The sequence below is a fragment of the Scyliorhinus canicula genome, chromosome 2 (genome assembly GCF_902713615.1).
Source record: "Scyliorhinus canicula chromosome 2, sScyCan1.1, whole genome shotgun sequence".
NCBI classification, from domain to species: domain Eukaryota; kingdom Metazoa; phylum Chordata; class Chondrichthyes; order Carcharhiniformes; family Scyliorhinidae; genus Scyliorhinus; species Scyliorhinus canicula.
The window spans coordinates 148,786,758-148,808,110 of NC_052147.1; the positions used below are offsets into that span (position 1 = coordinate 148,786,758).

The 21,353-nt window shown below is 41.8% G+C and overlaps 1 protein-coding gene across 4 annotated transcripts in view; it reads right to left on the bottom strand.

Annotated features, from left to right (window-relative positions):
- Positions 1 to 8,850: 8,850 nt before the first annotated feature.
- adarb1b (adenosine deaminase RNA specific B1b) overlaps positions 8,851 to 21,353 on the bottom strand; it is a 391,221-nt gene continuing 378,718 nt past the window's right edge. For all 4 annotated transcript variants that reach the window (XM_038787593.1, XM_038787596.1, XM_038787595.1 and 1 more), the window contains 2 exons: positions 15,133 to 15,311; positions 8,851 to 11,644 (listed from right to left, as the gene is read on the bottom strand). In XM_038787593.1, coding sequence (XP_038643521.1) covers positions 11,468 to 11,644; positions 15,133 to 15,311 — 356 coding nt within the window. In that variant the 3' untranslated portion in view covers positions 8,851 to 11,467. The remainder of the gene's footprint in view (positions 11,645 to 15,132; positions 15,312 to 21,353) is intronic.

Consider the following 21,353-nt stretch of genomic DNA (forward strand, 5'->3'; position numbering starts at 1 on the left):
CCACAGCATGTGTTTGCAGCTTGGGAGTTGAGGTCATTGCTGGGTGGAGCTCAGAAAGGCAGAGAGTTTGGAGAAGCACTGAGAGAGAGGAGCTGAGTTCGGATCTGCCTTACTCCGAGCCCATTATTCTTCCATATAGGAGAGTTTAAAAACAAGAGTAATACTATTTTAAAAGCAGAAATCTTATCTGAAGACAAGAAGCTGAAACAACCCAGAGGAAGCAGCTATTTGAAGATATTCAGCCAAATTCTGAATGGGTTTGAACCAGAGCCATAGTGTGTTCTGTACCACAAGTAATACACTACACCCTGCTAATTTTAAGATTCATGCAATCACACCTTGAGTGAAACATTCCTTCCGCACAGTCTTAAAATAAACTAAACTATTGGGGTTTAAGTCCAGTATCATAGACACTGTTGGGGTCTGGTCCGGGATCGGAATAATCCTCAGGCTATTCCTCGTTTTTGAAGCTCAGGCCAGTCCTATGCCAGGAGAAGGAAAGTGGAGGAGGAATTGGAAAAGCTGGAAAGGCTTGGAATCATTGAGCCTATTCAGTTTTCTCACTGGACAGCTCCAATTGTTCCTGTCCTTAAAAATGATGGTACTGTGCACATATGCGGTGACGAGAAACTCACCTCTAACCATGTTTCCAAGTTAGTTGCTTATCCATTACCCACGTGGAAAACCTATCTGCAACTCTTGTGAGAAGGAAGACATTTTCAAAACTAGACATTAGCCAGCCATATCAACAACTCTTGCTAGAGGAAGATTCGAAGCAATACATGACCGCCAACATGCATATAGGGTTGTTCAAGTACAATAGTTTAGATTTTGGTGTATTCTCCAGTCTGGGGATTTTTCAAAGGACAATGGACAGCCTGGTACAAAGCATTCCTCAGCTTGCAGTCTACTTGAATTACATCTTAATTACAAGGAAGACTGAGGAGGAGCACCTCAGCAATCTGGATCAAGTTTTAAAAAGTTTGTCAGAGGCAGGACTGCGGCTAGGCCACAGGATCACTGCACAAGGCTGACCTCCTGTGGAAGGGAACATTTGAGTCATTAAGGAAGCTTCGAAGCCCAAGAGGGTGTCAGAGCTCATATTATTTTAGGGCTTGGGAAACTATTATGGAAAGTTTTTGTTAGACTTGTCTACAGCATTGGCTCCCCTGTACCTACTTCTGCACAAAGAAACCAAATGGAACTAGGAGTCCACACAGAAGGCTTTCAAGGATGTGAAAGTGCTCTTGCAATTTGCTAATCTGTTGGGCCATTTTAATCCAGACAGGGAGTTTATCCTGTTTGTGCAATACCTCACCCTATGTTGGGGGAGGGGGGCAGGGAGTTCTCTCTCATTTAATGGAGGACGGGTCCAAAGAAAACATCAGTTTTGAATCTAGGACACTGAAAAAGCTGAAAAGGGATATTCACAGTTGGACGAAGACGATCCATCTATCATTTTTGCAGTTAAGATTCCATCAGTGCCTCTATAGGCGTTCGTTCATCATATGTACTGACCACAAGCCATTGATGAGTCTTTTCAGTGAGTCGAAACGTATTTCTCCATGGTTGGCGCAAGAATACACTGCTGTGCACTTACATTGCCACCGTATCAGTACAATATTGTGTACAGAGCAGGGGAAGAGAATGCAAATACGGACGCGTTGATATTTTAAGTATTTTTTATACCAGTATCGTATCATATCACAATCCAGGCTCTCTCCAGTGGAATTGTTAGCTACAAGGCTGAAGTCTCGTCTGTACCTGCTTCATGCAGACCTCAGATCACAAGTGAGCAAGAGAAGCATAAGGAGGGACACCACTAACCACACCAAAGAGAGGCAGTTCAAACCGCATGATCAGGCTGATATTCGGAACTTCAGTAGTGACCAGAGATGGTTACTGCGAATAATTTTAAACCAAAGTGCTCCAGTTTCATGGATCATGAGACTGCAACATGGAAGAATTGTTTGTAGACACCAAAACCATATTCATTTATGTTATGAGTCAGGAAAAGTTTCAACCGGCGCAACTAACATGGCAGAAGATAATGCGGCTGTGAGCGTTCACTCAGGAGCGTTTCCAGGTTTGAGTGTTGACTCTGCTGGGGAGTGGAAGAGGCACAGTCATGTTCAGATTCTCAATCTACCTCTTCACCTCCGATTCCAGATCAACCGTTACAAGATTCACTAGTGATATTGCGTGGATCATAATGCACTCACCAACCTCCTCAGACGTTTGTATAGTTAGGACATTACTTTTGTTGTATTTCTGTCCTGATGGTGGCATGGTAGCACAGTGGTTAGCACTGTTGCTTCACAACACCATGGACCAGGTTCGATTCCCGGCTTGGGTCACTGCCTGTGCGGAGTCTACACGTTCTCCCAGTGTCTGCGTGGGTTTCCTCCGGGTGCTCTGGTTTCCTCCCACAAGTCCCGAAAAATGTGCTGTTAGGTGAATTGGACACTCTGAATTCTCCCTCAATGTACCATAACAGGCGCCGGAGTGGCGACTAGGGAATTTTCACAGTAACTTCATTGCAGTGTTAATGTAAGCATACTTGTGACACTAATAAAATTATTATTTCTGATGGGAGATTAGAATCTGAGGGAGGAAGGAAGAAGGGTTACAGGGTGTCAGTTTGAGTTCTTATAAGACTTTTTCCTAATGTAATTGTTTCTCTGTCGTCCATTGAGGATTTTGTGCGGGCTTGGTGGATTTTTCAGTCTGGAAGATCTATTTTACCAGTGCTCTGTTTTCATAGTTACTACTGTTCTGCTGAGTTACTGTTATAGTCAAATGTTATTTATTTATAAAGAAGTTCCTTCTTTTAAACTTGTTTGTCTATCTCCTTTAAAGTTACCATTTACATTGTCTTGATCAAATGCCTGCAAACTTCCATCATTTTGCCCAACATGACTAATCAGCCTGAATTTTTTTAAATTTTGAGGTGTCACTTAAGTCTCACTCTTGGAAAATATTTCCAATGTTTGATTAACTGTTGACATGCCAGCAATGTGTTTATTCTGAAGGATGGAGGATATCCTGACATTTTAAGTGCATCTGTATATAGAACAAAATGGTGATGTCAGGAAGTAATTACTCCAGCTTCACTATTTTCACTTCTTCATAAATGTGTACAATGGTGTGCGTATGCAGAATTAATGTTTGTCTAATATTGAATATTTACAACATTTCAAAAAAAATTGTTTTGAGCTAAGTGTTAAATTTTATTTCATACTTTTTGCTTGAATTTGGAATGTCTTAAACTGCTAGGAAATGAATGACAGCTTAACAGGATTGATTTGTTACGTACAAGGTGAATTAAACAAACATTGTATTCACTGAGTTGCTTCCAATGGTTGAGTACAAAATTACATTACAGAAGACAATGAAAGTTGTGTTTAAGCGATTGTTCCTTATAAAATTAAAAAGGTCACAAAATAAGCTTACAGAAGAGAATATTAGACTAGGTTCCCCTGTGAGGCAATGTAACACACAGTCTCCTCTCTATGTCCCATGATGTGCAAAGATCGCACCACAAGATACTTGACAATACACTTCCATTGTGTGGAGAAAATTCACATTTTTGATAAGATCTCACAGTCTGGACAGGGCACATTTAACTGATGATACCTATGGTGAGGATGATGCCAACAGGGTTCAGGGTGGGAAACCAGATCTACTATTATATGAGACATTACAGTACTGCTTCTCTACAAATGTGATAAATATTCTAGTTAATTACATAAAATTACATAGCATTTACAGCACAGAAACAGACCATTCATCTAAACCAGCATTTACACTCCACAGGAATCTTATCCCGCCCATCTTCATCTGACCCAATAAGCATAATCTTCTATTCCTTTTTCCTTCATACATTTACATAGCTTCTCCTTAAACGCATTTATCCTATTTGCCTCAACCACTCCATTTGGTAAGAAGTTCCACATTCTCACTACTCTTTGAGTAAAGAAGTTTCTCCTGAATTTCCTATTGGATTTTTTTAGTGACTATCTTCTATTTATGACCATCAGTTTTGGGTAGCCCCCAAGCATCTTCAAAAGTAGAAACAGCAGTTAAATTCAATTTAAATTTCAAGAAATTGAAGTAGTACTACAAGCAAAGGCGTAATGTGAACTGGAGTATCAGTGAAGGGACCAAATAGTTAGTGCTGTTTGAAATCCATTTCTATTTTTAATACTACAGCAAAACTCCTAAAACCTGAAATTTGGCTGGCTATGACAGTTGATTTTCTTTCATTAGATAGTCATTTACATTGTCTATCAAACTATTCATCATAGAAATCAGTATTCCGGGCCAATGTTAAATCCTGCAGTAATTACGTATTTGATTACAGCACTTATTTTTGATCTCAATATGGAACCTCAGTCAAATACATCCATAGAACATAGAACACTGCAGCATAGTACAGGCCCTTCAGCCCATGATGTTGTGCCGACGATTTATCCTAATCTAAGATCAACCGAACCTACACCCCTTCAATTTACTGCTGTCCATGTGACTGTCTAAGAGTCGCTTAAATGTCCCTAATGACTCTGACTCCACCACCTCTGCTGGCAGTGCATTCCACACACCCACCACATTCTGTGTAAAGAACCTACATCTGACATCTCCCCTAAACCTTCCTCCAATCACCTTAAAATGATGTCCCCACTTGACAGCCATTTCCACCCTGGGGAAAAGTCTCTGGCTATTCACTCTCATGCCTCTCATCACCTTGTACACCTCTATCAAGTCACCAATACTTTCCATTTTTTTCTTCTTCTTGCTTTTCTCCCCGTGGAAAGAGACAACTTTCTCCGAACCTATCTTTCAAGCTCTCACACTTTCAAGCAATCTGAGTCAGGCATTCTCAGCTCTCTGGACCACCGTGGATAGAAAACTTTCTAAGTGTGTCCCATCATTTATCCATGGCCACCGATTACTCACCCAGAGTAAATGGTGTTCAAAGATCACAGACAAGGTCTCAGCTTCTTCAAACTTGCAGTTTTTATAGTCCAGCTGGCTGGAGAGTAAAGGAAGACCTTGCTTGGAGGTCAAGTCGAGGCTTTACTTGGAGGTCAAGACAAACCTATTCTGAAAGAATCAGATTCATCACCGAACTACAGGGAAAATCATTGGTCTGCTTAGGAAATTAAGCACATTAAACTCAAATTCCAGTGGAGCATAGGACCCAATCTCAGACCTTCACCCAAGATCTAAACTGGAGCACAGGACCCCATCTCAGACCTTCGCCCAAGATCTAAACTGGAGCACAGGACCCCATCTCAGACCTTTGCCCAAGATCTAAACTGGAGCACAGGACCCCATCACAGACCTTCGCCCAAGATCTAAATTATCAAGAATACTGAAACAATTTTTAGGGTCCATATGAAAGCATTACCACTGAAAAATCTATGTCCAAAGCTAGCTTGCAGCACATTTCCCTCCTCTTAATAGGTTTTCCCTGAACTGAAGATTCAACTGAACCTTCCCTGAAGGTTTTCAACTGAAGAACACTGGGTAAGTTGAAAAGCAGTCCAGACAAAAAGACGAGGGGATGGGGGCCCACTTTGCAATATCTTGCTGCATGGTTAGCAATACTGCCTTTGACATGCTCATTCAGATAGGAGTTAGTTATACAACATGAGGGGCTAGTTTAGCACAGGGCTAAAGAGCTGGCTTTTAAAGCAGACCAAGGCAGGCCAGCAGCACGTTTCAATTCCCGTACCAGCCTCCCCGAACAGGCGCCGGAATGTGGTGACTAGGGGCTTTTCACAGTACCTTCATTTGAAGCCTACTTGTGACAATAAGCAATTTTCATTTTTCATTCATGTGGAGCATTAAGTTTGCTCACCATGTCCTTCTCAGCAGTTAGGCACAACCTGTCAACTTGATGGCAGGGGGATGAGAATCTATGTAAGTATTCAGAGCAGGGGGAATCAAGAACAAGAGAAAAAGACCGAAAGGAGAATAAGAAAAGTGGTAGCAGAGAAATCAAGGACCTGTATCAGATAATAACACTGGAAGAAATAGTAGGGAAGGCACAGGGTACGTTACAAGGACTAGCCTTAAGGTTTTGTACCTGAACAGGTGGAGCATTCAAAATAAAATGGATGAATTAGTTGCGCAGATAGAAGTAAAGGGATATGATATAGTTGGGATTACGGAGGCATAGCTCCAAGGTGACCAAGGATGGGAACTAAACATTGGGGGCTATTGAGTTTTTAGGAAGGACAGATAGAAATGAAAATGTGGTGGAGTTATATTGTTTATTAATGATGTGGAGATGCCGGCGTTGGACTGGGGTGAGCACAGTAAGAAGTCTTACAACACCAGGTTAAAGTCCAACAGGTTTGTTTCAAACACTAGCTTTCGGAGCACTGCTCCTTCCTCAGGATTCACCTGAGGAAGGAGCAGTGCTCCAAAAGCTAGAGTTTGAAACAAACCTGTTGGACTTTAACCTGGTGTTGTAAGACTTCTTACATTGTTTATTAAAGAAGATATTGATACAATATTGATGAATGATATTAGTACAGATGATATGAATCTCTCTGGGTGGAATTAAGAAACATCAAGGGGCAAAAACATTTGTATGGGTGGTATACAGACCAGCAAACTGCAGTGGTAATATTGGGAATTGCATTAGACAGGAAATCAGAGATGCATGTGATTTGGGTGACTTTAATCTGCCTATAGATTGGGTGACTTTTAAAAAATAAATTTAGAGTACCCAATTATTTTTTTCCAATTCAGGGGAATTCATAACAGGGAACAAAGAAATGGCTGGGGAACTAAATTTGTACTGTGCTACTGTCTTCACAAAGGAAGATATGAATAATGTAGCATAAGTTCTGAGAAGCACAAGTTTTTGTGAGGAACTGAAGGAAATTAGTTTTAGTAAAGAAATGGGTTGGGGGAAATTAATGGGATTGAAGGCAAACAAATCTCCAGGGCCTGATAATGTGTATCCCAGAATTTAAGGATGTGGTCCTAAAAAATAGTAGATCCATTCGTGGTCATTTTTCAAAATTCTTTGGACTCTGGAATGGTTCCTACAGATTGGAGAGTAGCGAATGAAACCCCGCTATTCAAAAAGGGAGGTAGAGAGAAAATAGGGAACTGTAGACCAGTGGGCCTAACGGCGGTAGTAGGGAAGTTGCTTATCAAAGATTTCATAGCACTGCATTTGGAAAGCAGTGGTGTATTCAGACAAAGTCAGCATGGATTTACGAAAGGAAAATCATGTTTGACAAATCTACTAGAATCCTTTGAAGATATTACTAGTAGAGTTGACCAGAGAGAACCGTTGGATGTGGTTTATTTAGACTTTCACGAGGCTTTGGACAAGGCCACACATGGCAGATTAATACGTAAACTTAAAGCGCATGGGATTACGGGTAGTGTCTGGAGATTGATAAAAAACTGGTTAGCAGACAGAAAGCAAAAAGTTGGAATAAATGGTTCTTTCTATGATTGGCAGGCAATGACAAGTGGGGTACCGCAGGGATCTGTGCTAGGACCTCAACTGCTCAAAAAATATATCAATGATTTGGGCGAGGGAACTAAATGTCTTATCTCCAAATTTGCACAGGATACGAAGTTGAGTGGGAGGGTGAGCTGTGAGAAGGATGCAGAAATGCTTCATCAGATTTGGACAGGCTGTGTGAATGGACTTATGCATGGTCGATTCAGTATAATGTGGATAAATGTGAGGTTATCCACTACGGTAGCAAAAATAGGAAGTCAGATTATTATTTGAATGGGTGTAAATTGAGAGAGGTGAATATTCAGCGAGAACTTGGTGTCCTTGTGCATTAGTCGTTGAAAGTAAGCGTGTAGGTACAGCAGTCAGCAAAGAAGGCAAATGGTATGTTGGCCTTCATAACAAGAGGATTTGACTATAGGAATAGAGGTATTTTACTGCAATTGTACAGGGCATTGGTGAGGCCACACCTGGAGTATTGTGTGCAGTTTTGGTGTCCTTACCCGAGGAAGGATGTTCCTGTTATGGAAGGAGTGCAGCGAAGGTTTACCAGGCGGATTCCTGGGATACCGGGACTGTCATGAGGAGACTAAATCTAATAGGATTCTATTAATTGGGGTTTAGAAGAGAGAGGGGATCTCATAGAAACTTACAACATTCTAACAGGATTAGACAGGGTAGATTCAGAAAGAATGTAACCTATGGTGGAGGAATCCAGAACTAGGGGTCATAGTTTGAGGTAAGGGGTAAACCTTTTAGGACTGAGGTGAGGAGAAATTTCTTCACCCAGAGAGTGGAATTCGCTACCGCAGAAAGTAGTTGAGGCCGAAATGTGTAATTTCAAGAAGGAATTAACTCTTGGGGCTAAAAGGATTAAGGGATGTTGGTTGGGTGGAAGAGGCGGGATCAGGGTATTGAACTTGATGATCAGCCATGATCGCGATGAATGGTGCAGCAGGCTCGAAGGGCCGAATGGCCTTCTCTTGCTTCTATTTTCTGTTTCTATGTAATCTGGGATCCAAGACACACATTCTTTTTTTTGTAGTTTAGAGTACCCAATTATTACTTTTTCCAATTAAGGGGCAATTCCAATTGAGCGTGGCCAATTCACCTACCCTACACATCTTTTTGGGTTGTGAGAGTGAGACCCACACAGACATGGGGAGAATGTGCAAACTCCACATGGACAGTGACCCGAGTCTGGAATTGAACCTGGGACCTCGGATCCATGAGGCAGCAGTGCTAACTACTGTGTCATCATGCTGCCTCTGGGGCACAAATTCTAATGACAGCAAAACACTACAAACAAACTATGCAAAAAGATACGCAATACAGATGAACCTCAAACATATAACTCATTCATTAAAAAAGCATACCTCATCATTTTAATAACATAAGTAATAAGGAGCAACAAAAAGCTCAGTAGATGCTGCTAAATTGTTGGTTTCAGCAGGATTGACACTGCTGATTGATATACTACCTGAAGTAGAGTTGGCAGAAAGCAGTAACTAATACAGCATTTATATGCATGCATATTTTATAAGTAGACACGCCAATTAATAATTCTGTATCTCATGAAATGGTTTTGGAAGATCTAACAATATGTTGAATAACTTACACTTGATTGTGCCAGACTGACTATTGACGTGGTTCTGCTCACTTCAAAATGGCCATGATGACAGCATCAACAGCGGCTGTGCTTTCAGTTAAGCAAAGGCTCAGAATGAAGATAACAAAAATAAACAGAGTATATTTAATAGATCGTGTAACAAGTGAGCTTTAAGGGCACATTGAACCCGAGCGAGCATTGTCAAAGTGGACACGCCGCCCACAGGCACTAACTCCACTCATAAGTAAAAGGACCCAAGCTCAAGAATTCTCCACAGGATTGCAAATCTATATCATCTTAGCTTTTGTCATCTGATGTTGAACTAAGTACCTCCCATTCTGGTATGAGAGCCAGCTTCACAAGTTTCCATGTTATTCTGCAGTTTCTGAAGTCAGTATCATAACATACTGACACTTGTGAAATAACAGCAATTTAAGTACTGGCTATAATCATTAATGTATTGAGGAAAATCTAAAGTTTCCAAACCGCTGATCCTAACATTCTTGCAGATGGCAGAACAGTCGGCCTCCTGCTTGGAAATTGGCCTCCAGCCACAGAAGTGGTGCCAGGCCACAGCATAAACACGGAAATCATCTGAATCTCAATCTCCTGGACCTGATCTATTAAGCAGAAGATAAGTTCCAATATTGTGTCCTCAAGGCATTCATTCATCTTATGCCACTAAAAACGTCTTGATTAGTTTAGTTCTAAGGCAGTTACACAGTTATTTAGTGTATTGGTTATAACTTGGCAGCAACACTTTGACCTTTCAACACCAAAGGTCGAGGATCTTGTAGGAGACACTGCCAGCCCCAAAATGAAATATCATAACCAGAATTGTTCCACTTGTAATTCAACAAGTTTTCAAGTGCTACAATCTCGGTTAACTTGCATCCACCCTTTATTTCTGTGACACATGACCTGAACCTTCAACAAATTACAATTGGTTGTTGTTCTGTGACCCTTTACACTCTCAGTTGCCTTCATTCAGTTGCAAAAGTTTAATGCAAGGAACATTGGCATCAAAGCATATGCTATTCCAGTTTACACAACAAAGAAATAAGCACGGCAACAGTCGTGCATGAAAAAAGAACAAGGAGAAAGCAGCAGGCACACATATAGACAGATAGCATCCCTTTTATGGCTAGGCTAGGCTTAAATTTAAAATTTACCAAAATGCACATCAACTCTTCACTACATTTTTTAAAATTGCAATATTTTGGACTTTGATTTTAAAACTGAACTCTTGGCTAGCTGCTCAGACTCCTAGTGAAAGAACTGTCACAGAACACGTGCCCAATCTGCCTGGACAATTTACAGTTGAGGACTTGTCATGAATTGGTTGAACGTAACTGCATCACTTTTGCAAGAGATGCACCTGTACCAACAAGAGCCACTGAGATCATCATATTCTGCCTTTAAGTTAAAATTATGACCTGTTCTTAAAGAAAGCACTCTCGTTTGATGGCGACAATGAAGTTGATTTGCAAAAAGATACCGCAGCTGTCAAAAATAAAGATACCTAAGTACTACAATTGAAGTACCACATTTGATTGCGATGGCTCTGATTATTTAGCAGGCTTGGACATTACATTTCTGTTGTCGAAAAATATTTTCCCCCTTCTTAAATCTTTAGAGAAGCGCCCACATTATCCTCAAAGTTTCAGTTCTCAAGCATTTTTGGACATGATATTTATCCTGAGAACATATATAGGGAAATATTGTATGATTGAGTGCTTTTGCTGTGGAACTTCATGAAACAGGAGTGGATTGTAGATATTTGAGTGCACCTGTCAGCACTCCCCAAATTGTAATCCAATTGATTTTCTGTCCATTAGAAAACCGCATGGACCGTGAATCTGGCACACTGACCTTTGCATTTGAATTCAAAACACATGCTTCCTCCCATCACAAATAGTTCTGTGTCAAAAGTGCTAAATTGCAAAACCAAAAAGAACAGTTCTAAAGGTTGAAAAGTCATGACAATTTTACAGGTTACTTCCTGTATAATATATTTTCAGAAACAGAACTCAACATTATCGTTTTAGAAACTTATACCATGTTTTAAACCAGAATAGTTTAGGGTATAATCGTAATTATGGTCAATTTCCTTTTCAATACTGCACAATTCAATTACAGCTTCAATTGCTAACATTATCTGCTAGTTTAGAGGCCAATGAAAACAAACATTGTGTACATTGCTTTTTGTGCAACTTTAAAAATCTAGCTGATAGCCAAGAAAAGGGACACGCTTTTTAAAAAAAAGGAAATTAAAAAAACAAATTAGTTTAAAGTTACAAGTTAATAAATACATCTGACACATGGAATTCCAGCAGCTTTGCATCCTTAGAAATCCCAACATGGGCTCAGCCAGACAGAGCGAATTGATCCTGTTCAATGGGCTTTTTCACCCACATGCCTAATCCACTCCTCTGGAACTCTTTGATCAAGGACTCCTTGGCAGCTTGATATTCGGTGGCAGCCTGCTTTGCTTCATAGTATGAACTGAACTTCTCCTGTTTGGATCGATGCAAGAATGGCAACTGCAGGAATGTGGATGGGGAAAGAGAGAATAGACTTTAAGTGGATTCCATGTCCCACTGGACACAAATGAAAACAGTTTTGAATATAATGATCTCAGTGTAAGTGCATCTACTGTATTTTTTTTAAAGCTTTTCCTATGTTTGTTACAAGTCATAACTGAAAATGGCATAACGCTTTAGTCATCAGAACTGAATACCCCATACATTTATTATCTCAATGCAATAACCACCATCCCCCCTCCCCAACCAGGTCTCCCATACCTAATAATGATAATAATCTTTATTGTCACAAGTAGGCTTACATTAACACTGCAATGATGTTACTGTGAAAATCCCCTAGTCGCCACACTCGGGCATCTGTTCGGGTACGTTGAGGGAGAATTCAGAATGCCCAATTCACCTAAAAGCACGTCTTTCAGGACTTGTGGGAGGAAACCGGAGCACCTGGAGGAAATTCACACAGACATGGGGAGAACGTGCAGACTCTGCACAGACAGTGACGCAAGCCGGGAATCGAACGTGGGACCCTGCCGCTGGGAAGCAGCAGTGCTAACCACTGTGGTACCATGCTACCCTGGCCACCTGTCTTTTGCTCCTATGATTGCTACATCTCGTTGCAATCTCTCCCAGCTAGTTTTAAAAAAAAACAAAGTAATGCTCCTCATTTTCATCAAATGCACCAAACAAAAGATAACTAAGAATAGCAAATACAATATCAATCCCCCAACCAGCATCCCCTTCAACATACAAACCCAAACACCACCCCCTACATTCCAAATACAACAAAACAAAAAGGACCAAAACAGAGTCCACGGTCAGCAGTTAGTTTAGTATCCAACACATTCTCCCTATCTTAGTTCTGATGAAGAGCCTAATGGACTTGAAACACTTGTTTCCTCTGCCTACAGATGCTGCCAGACCTGATTTTTTTTCCAACATTCTGTGTACTTGATTTTAAAAAAAATAACCAGACACAAGCAGCTCAGATTAGTGGTCACCATGGCCACAAGACTAATAGATTGCCATAAAGTCCAAGTGGCTCACTAATATCTTGCAGTGAAGGGACTTTGTCACCCCCGACATTCTCTGCTTTCCTTCTGACTCCAACTTAATACTTTGTGAAGTGACAAAACCAGACTACACTGGCATCAGGGGGCAAGGGGAACAACATGATGAAATAACATGCTCAATTTTAACTTCCAAGGGCAGCACGGTGGCACAGTGGTTAGCACTGTTGCGTCACGCGCCGAGGTCCCAGGTTCGATCCCAGCTCTGGGTCACTGTCCGTGTGGAGTTAGCACATTCTCCCCGTGTTTGCGTGGGTTTCGCTCCCACAACCCAAAGGATGTGCAGGTTAGCTGGATTGGCCACGCTAAATTGCCACTTAATTGGACAAAATAAATTGGGTACTCTAAAAAAAAAATAGAGTAAATACTCTAATAAATTGGGTACTCTTAAAAAAAAAATGTTTAACTTCCAGATATCGATCTGTTGCAGACATGTCTGTCCAACAGCAGGTGCGAACATTGTGCAATCCTTGTGAAGACAAAATTGCATCTTCACATCAAGGGTGATTCCATTGCATCATGCAGCACTACTGCTGTGCTGAGTGGAAGAGACTAAGGACAGGTCTCACAGCCTTAAACCGGCTGCGAGTTATTGTGACATTTCCGCAATATCCCTTTCAATTATATATCCAGTTCTCTTTTGGAAGTTACTACTGATACTGCTTTCAGGCAGTACGTCCTTCACATCATTTTAGATTCTGAATCCTCTGACCATCTTTCCAGTGGAACTGTTCTTTCCCCAATCTACCCGTATCAAACCCCTTCATAAAATGCACCATTTTTGTTTGATGGGTCAGTCGAAACTTAATTTTGAGGTGGCCACAATTATGTTTCAGTGCAAACCATTGAACAGATGGTGCAAATTTAACACCCAACTGATTCACAATTGCATTTTCAAGCAAATTGTTTGAAAAGTAACCAACAGCTGAAGAGAAAGTGGTGTACTGAGTGTAGTTCAAATCCGAGAACCAAGGGATGGTCTATTGTATGTTTACTGAGACTGCATCAGTCTAATTTTGCTCACTCTTAGGGCTTGATTCAACTAAATGGGAACAAAGCCCCAGAAGGGAGCATTTTTAGCTGCGTGTTTTCCGGTGACTCGCATTGTACAAGAAGCCTCAGCGGGGAATGCACAGCCGAGACTGCACATAGCCCCGCTTTGTACACTGGGAGGCTCCGCTCACTGGGACTCCCCAGTATAGCGCGAGATTGGGACGCCATTTTAAAATGGTGTCCCGATCTCCAAGGCCCCCCGAAAGGACCTCCGACCCCAGCCCGAATGCACTATGGGAGGGACCCAGCTCCCCACAACACCCACACAGGGCACCCTCGGCCCAATCGCGTAGGTGCAAAAAAATGGCAGCCTGGGAACTTGGCAGTGCCAGTCTGGCAATGGGCACCTTGGCAGTGTCAGACTGACACCCACGTGGCACTGCCAGGGCACCACCCTGCCAAAAAGGGCATACAAATTGGGTCCTCAAACCCCTAGGAGTCCCCACGTGTGCCAGTCCCCGTTTGTGAGGACCAATGCTGAACAGTGCTCGCCCGAGGTCTCAGAGACGAAGAGGATGACTCCCAAAGCCTCAGGTACCCCAGGAATCTGCACATTAGAGTGAGACTAGCAGGTATGCTAAAAAGTGTTGGATTGCACGAGGAGTTGCGAGCCTGGTAGATCCTGGGAGCGGGGTCTCCCTGCTTCTTTCAGCCACGTTGCACTGCGGCGAGCTGCTTTTCAGGTGCAGTGTTGCCATTAGATCATAAGGGTTCTATGTAAAATGAGTTCAGCAAGTTGTAATACGATTTTTTGTTTGTGTAAAATAATTAAAACTGTACTCAGTCCCACTCAGACAGGCTTCAAGGTAGTCAGTCAGAACAATAGGAAATGTTCTTCTCATGTGACTACGAGCGTAAGACAGTGTTAGTGGCGATTTATTCTGAATTTTGCTTTGTATTTGATGGTGCAACACAGTGGAACTTTCTCATCTGGCCTTAAGAGTACTTAACAGCAGAACATAAAAGGAAGTTTGCCATTGTCAGTATTGAATGTCTTGGAAGAAAAAGCTTTGCATGCTGTGGTGGGATTTAAAACAAAAAAGAAAATAGCTGGAATTAGAGCGGCACTGTGGCGCAGTGGTTAGCACTGCTGCCTCATGGCGCTGAGGACCCAGGTTCGATCCCGGCCCCGGGTCACTGTCCATGTGGAGTTTGTACATTCTCCCCATGTGTGCGTGAATCTCACCCCCACAACCCAAAGATATGCAAGATAGGTAGATTGGTCACACTATATTTCCCCTTAACTGGATAAAAAGAATTGGGTACTCTAAATTTAAAAAACAATTGTTGGAATTAAAAGAAAATTAAAGATAGGAGTTTTGGGGGGGGGGGGGGGGGGAAGGAAAGGGAATTACTAGATATTCTTACCTTTCCATGCAGACGTAGCCAGCGATTGTGCAGAACATATTTACATAATCGAGAAGGACGCCCTATGTCATCTTTTCCTGTCATGGCATTAATGACTTCCAGGCCCGAGTCATCCACGACCCAATTGACACTGAAATTTGGTGCTTTGCCTGGTTGGCGTGATTCGGTGTTACTTATACCTACAAACAATCAACCAAAGTTCAGTCAAGATAACGATCAAATATTGTAACTGTAAAATAACAGAGAGCTGTGTTTACCCCATTAGCTGCTTAATCGTGGATATAAGTTAATTAAAACAAAGTTTATTGAACCACATTCTCACTAGGTGCAGCCTTAAAAGAGCTGCTCTTTTAGAGTATCCAAACACACCGATCACTAAATTAGTTGCTGTGTACAAATTACTATCTACCTTTTGTACTTTAATGAGGAAATCGGTCATCCTTACAGAAGACAGAGGATAGCGGTGGAAGGGCGCTTTTCTGAATGGAAGGTTGTAACTAGTAGTGTTCTGCAGGTATCAGTGCTGGGACCTTTATTGTTCATAGTTTATATTAATGATTTGGAGGAAAATGTAGCTGGTCTGATTAGCAAGTTTGCGGATGACAGTAAGATTGGTGGAGTTGCGGATATTGAAGAGGATTGTCAGAGGATACTGCAGGATATAGATTGGTTGGAGACTTGGGCAGAGAAATGGCAGATGGGAGTTTAATAATCCGGACAAATGTGAGTGGCATGGACAGAGTGGATAGTCTGACGCTTTTTCCCAGGTTGGAAAAGTCAATGTTTAGGGGACATAGATTTAAGGTGCGAGGGAAAAAGTTTAGTAGAAATGTGCGAGGCAAATCATTTTACACAAAGAGCAGTGAGTGCCTGGAATGTGCTGCCGGAGGAGCTGGTGGATGCAGATAGGATAGTGATGTTTATGAGGCATCTTGACGAATACATGAATAGGATGTGCAGGGAATAGGGAATAGAGGTATAGGGACCCTGGAAGTGCAGAAGGTTTTAGTTTAGACAGGCATCATGATCGGTGCAGCAGGCTCGTAGGGCCGAAGGACCTGTTCCTGGTGCTGTACTTTTCTTTGTTCTGGCCTACATGTGATTCCAGACCCACAGAAATGAGGCTGCTTCTTAATGGTCTAGCAAGCCACTCAGTTCAAGGGCAATTAGACATGGGCAACAAATGCAGAACTCAACAGAGTGTGGCACTAACAAGGAAATACGAGCTGTGACATTGGAATATCTTTTTTTTCTCTCGTTGTCTTTTTTAAATTTTAGAGTACCCAATTAATTTTTTCCAATTAAGGGGCAATTTAGCGTGGCCAATCCACCTAACCTCCACATCTTTGGGTTGTGGGGGAGAAACCCACGCAAACACGGGGAGAATGTGTAAACTCCACACAGACAGTGACCCAGAGCCGGGATCGAACCTGGGACCTCAGCGCCGTGAGGCAGCAGGACTAACCCACTGCGCCACCGTGCTGCCCACATTGGAATATCTTAAAACATCCCTCCAGATCACATACTATTCCAATTTTGACCCAGATCATTGTTCTGCCTACATCACTAAGTTTCTATTTTACAATTATCACTACTGTGGGAGCACCAACCTGGGAGCCAGTGGCATAGTGGTATTGTTCCTGGCCTAGTAATCCAGAGACTCAGAATAATGATCTGGGGACCCGAGTTCGAATTCCACCAGGGCAGGTGATGGAATTTACACAATAAAAAATATCTTGAATTAGAAAAAGTCTAATGATGACCATGAAGCCATTGTCGATTGTTGTAAAAACCCACCTGGTTCACTAATGTCCTTTAGAGAAGGAAATCTGCCATCCTTACCTGGTCTGGTCTACATGTGATTCCAGACCCACAGAAAGGTGGTTGACTCTTAACTGCCCCCTCAAGGGCAATTAGGGATGGGAAATAAAGCAATAAATGCTGGCATAGCCTGCGACGCCCATATCATATGAACAAACAAAAAGAACAGTACAAGGTTTGCAGTGGTTCAACATGGATTTAATCGTGGACAATCATGCACATCATCATTACAATTTTTAACAGTTATTTTCTCAGGACATCAGTTGACTTTTAGCTTCCAACTTTTTGCTTAGTAATATACCAGTAAGTAGTGCAGCTGAGATTTAGATAACTTGTACAACGTACTGGGAGTCAAATTTGTTCGACTAAGCTGCATAATACAAATAGATTTTTAAAAAGCAAGTCAATTAATTTCTCATCCGTAACATATCCTAGATGCATTGAGGACTGGGTATGAAATCGAGGTACCTGCTATTTGTATTTAGAAAGTAGTAAAGTTGACATTAGTTTTCTGCCTGTAATACATTGATCTTCCCAAAATAACTGATATAATTTGTAAAAGTGTACCATGGCAGGCTGTGAAAGCATTTGGAGTCTATGAACAGTGTATTCCTGCATTTGTTCACACAAAATTCACATAATATCATCCACAAGCAAGAATCAATAGCACTCGAGGGGAAAAACACTGTCAAAACCCATCCTAAGCCAGAAGAAGAGATAGTTGTAGTAAGTCTGCCTCTAGCCATATTAATATCACCTGTTCTCTTATAGTTCAAATGTTGTGATTTTGCTCTTGGTAGGAATGCAATGGGAATCAGCTGTCTAACATACAAGATATTTCTTTTACAGTTTGACCCATAACACAGCTTCTATCTTTCCCGGTTTCATTTTATTTGGCGCAGCCCATGGAAAATTTAATGCATATCCTTAATTAAGGCATTTCCCAAATATACCCCAACTGGTTGATGCTGTTTTTCAGGCAGGGCGGCATGGTGGCGCAGTGCTTAGCACTGCTGCCTCATGGCGCCGAGGACCCGGGTTCGATCCCAGCCCCGGGTCACTGTCTGTGTGGAGTCTGCACATTATCCCAGTGTCTGCTTGGGTCTCACACCTACAACCCAAACATGTGCAGAGTTGGTGGATTGGCCATGCTAACTGCCCCTTAATTGGGAAAAAATTAATTAGGTACTTTAAATTTATTTTTAAAAAGATGCTTTACAGGCTGAGAAATTACTCCATAGAATTCCAAGTGCAAAAGGAGGCCATTCGGCCCACCGAGTCTGCACCAACCCTCTGAAAGAGCATCCTACCTAGGCCCACTCCCTTGCTCTATCCCTGTAACCCCACTTAACCTACACATCCTTGGATACTAATGGATAGTTTAGCATGGCCAATCCACCTAATATTTGGCATGTGAGAGGAAACCGTAGCAGCTGGAGGAAACCCACGCAGACATGGGAGAATGTGCAAACCCCACACAGTCATCCAAGGCCGACACTGAACCCAGGTTCCTGGCGCTGTGAGGCAGCAATGCCATCGTACTCCCTTCACCAGCTCTGACATACATGAGATTACAGTTGATACTTGACTCAATGTTATCTGAAGTGGCCTAGAAAGCCATTTATAACTAAAATGTAAAACACAATAAAAATAAAAGGTGGCCTTAAACCAGACAGTGATTACATCAGGGTAGCACTAAGAACAATTTCAGCTCTGCCAACGGTGCAATGTCATACCTTTCACTCACTCAAAATTCACAAGTCCTCCTTAATCCTGGTATGTCAGGTCTCACCTCTTGACTAGACCCACCAGAAGTTTGTTTTGGGGGGGGGGGGGGGAAGAGAGAGAGAGAGAGAGGAAGTGGGGAGCGTGTTCTCAATACTAACTCTACAGGTCAAATTACAGTAAGGAAACCCACGGCTAATCACTAACATCTGAACTGGCAGAGTTGTGAAGGACAAAATTGCTAGTCAGGGACTATGTCGTTAACTGCTTAGTTCTCATTACCTACCTATCGCGGTCACTCATAATTGGGGTACAATTCCAACAAGGCAGCAATTTGTTTATTTCCGCTGGCTCAAACATTGATTTTCCCACGCAGTGGAGTGCTATTACACATTTCAGGAGTGTGGCAAATGTATTTTTATTCTCAAAACATTTAAATTTGAAGCAGAATTAAAGAGTGACCAAAAAACCTGAGGCACCATCAGGCAATGTTTGAAGCATAATGATGTTATATCTAAGTAGGGAAGAGATTTTAAAGAACAAAGTATTACATAAGCTCTTTCCAGGTGCAAACTGGGTCCTGATTCTAGATTTATAGAATCATTGAATCATACTTTGCAGAAGAGGCCCTTCAGCCCATCAAGCCTGTACCGACAAACAAACAACTCTAATCTAGACTAATCCCACTTCCCAGTACTAGGCCCATAGCCTTGAATGTTATGGCAATTCAAGTGTTCATCCACGTACTTTTTTTAAATTGTGAGGTTTTCTGCCTCAATACCCTCCCAGGCAGTGCATTCCAGTTCCCACCACCTTATGGGTGAATTTATTTCCCCTCAAATCCGGTGAATTTATTTCCCCTCAAATCCCCTCTAAACCTCCTGACTTTCATCTTAAAATTATGCCCCCTTGTTATTAACCCTTCAACTACGGGGAACAGCTGCTTTCTATCCACCCTGTTCATGTCCTTCAAAATCTAATAAACCTCAATCTGGCTGCCTCTCAGCCTTCTCTCCTCCAAAGAAAATAACCCGAGTTTATCCAGCCTCTCTTCATAGCTAAAATACTCCATCCCAGGCAACATTTGTGGTGAATCTCCTCTGCACCCTCTTTAATGCAATCACATCCTTCCTACAGTGTGGTGACCAGAACTGAACACAGTCAAGCTGTGGCCTAATCAAAGACCTGTACAGCTCCAATATATCCACCCTGCTCTTATAATTTATGTCATGACTGATAAAGGCAAGTGTCCCTTATGCCTTCTTAACTACCCCGTTAATCTGCCCCGCTGCCTTCAGGGATCTGCGGACAGGCACCACAAGATCCCTCTGGTCCTCTGAGCTTCCTGGTATCCTGTCATTCATTGAGTACTCTCTTGTCGTGTTATTCCTTCCAAAGTGCATCACCTGACATTTTTCAGGGTTAAATTCCATCTTCCACTGATCTGCCCTTCTGACTAATCATTTCTATCCTATAACCGCAAACCTTCTTCTTCACTGTCAACCACCGACCAATTTTAGCGTTGTCCGCAAACTTACATATCGCCACCCACCCCCCACCCCTCCCACACACATGTTCTTCTATCTCGTTTATATATATCACAAACAATAAGGGACCCAGCACAGACCCCTGTGGTACGCCACAGACACACAAACAGCCTTTTACCACCACCCTCCGTCTCCTATCACTAAACCAATTTATATTAAAACTTTAGCGTTGCTATGTAGCAGAAACAACTCAACTGTACACCCAAAAGTTAGAAAACTATCAAAACCAAAATACTCAATGCAAAAATCACCCTTCAGAAATCTGACTTGGGGTGTGTAGAAACTGTGTTCCAGCCCAAACATAGATAGACCCCTTCCATGCACAGTTTCAACAAATTTCCCTATTACATAATCCAATTGCACTATTTCCAATTCCAATGAAAGGATATATTTCTAAGCAAATTTGCATTCACTTTAAGAATATGACTCTTGTTAGTCAACAAAGTTGATGCAATATTTGCATTACATTCTTCAATAGGATTAACTATTGTGGAAGAAAAATAACGCAGTTTCAAAATGCTAGACTTCCATGCCTTATGCAGAACACAGAAACCTGCACTTAAAAATATTCATCCATACTACACCATTTCTGGCAAACACGCATGTTTCTCAGATTCTACTTCCAAAAGGGAGTGTTAACAATAATAAGAAATTTTACTTGACATCAATTCCTGCAATGGCTTGGGCTCTTAAGACCCTGAATCAGCAACCTCACAACCCAGGCATAGATAACTTAATTCAATAACATTTGAGCTTCATCATTTAATCCAACGTAGCAGGTTGCTTCTGCAGTTGCCAGTCTCCTTGTTTGAAATTCTTGCCAGACTTTATGAGATTACAAATCAGACCATTTTCCGACGTGATGTTTGACCTGCTTGCAAGGTCTAGTTTTTTTGTGATAGATGGTAATCTTTTCCAATCTTTCAGCAGCTGCCTGTGCACATTAAATCAATCTTACTTAGGGCTGCACAGAGGTCCAGGGGTCATTACTGCACAAGGGTCATATTCAGCCAGGCAGAACTGACTAAAGACCTTGGGCTTTTCACAAAAGTTTGCAGCTGAGAAGGGTTTAAATGGCATGAGACAAATAGGCTATTATACAGAGCCAATGTCATTTTTCCCCCAATA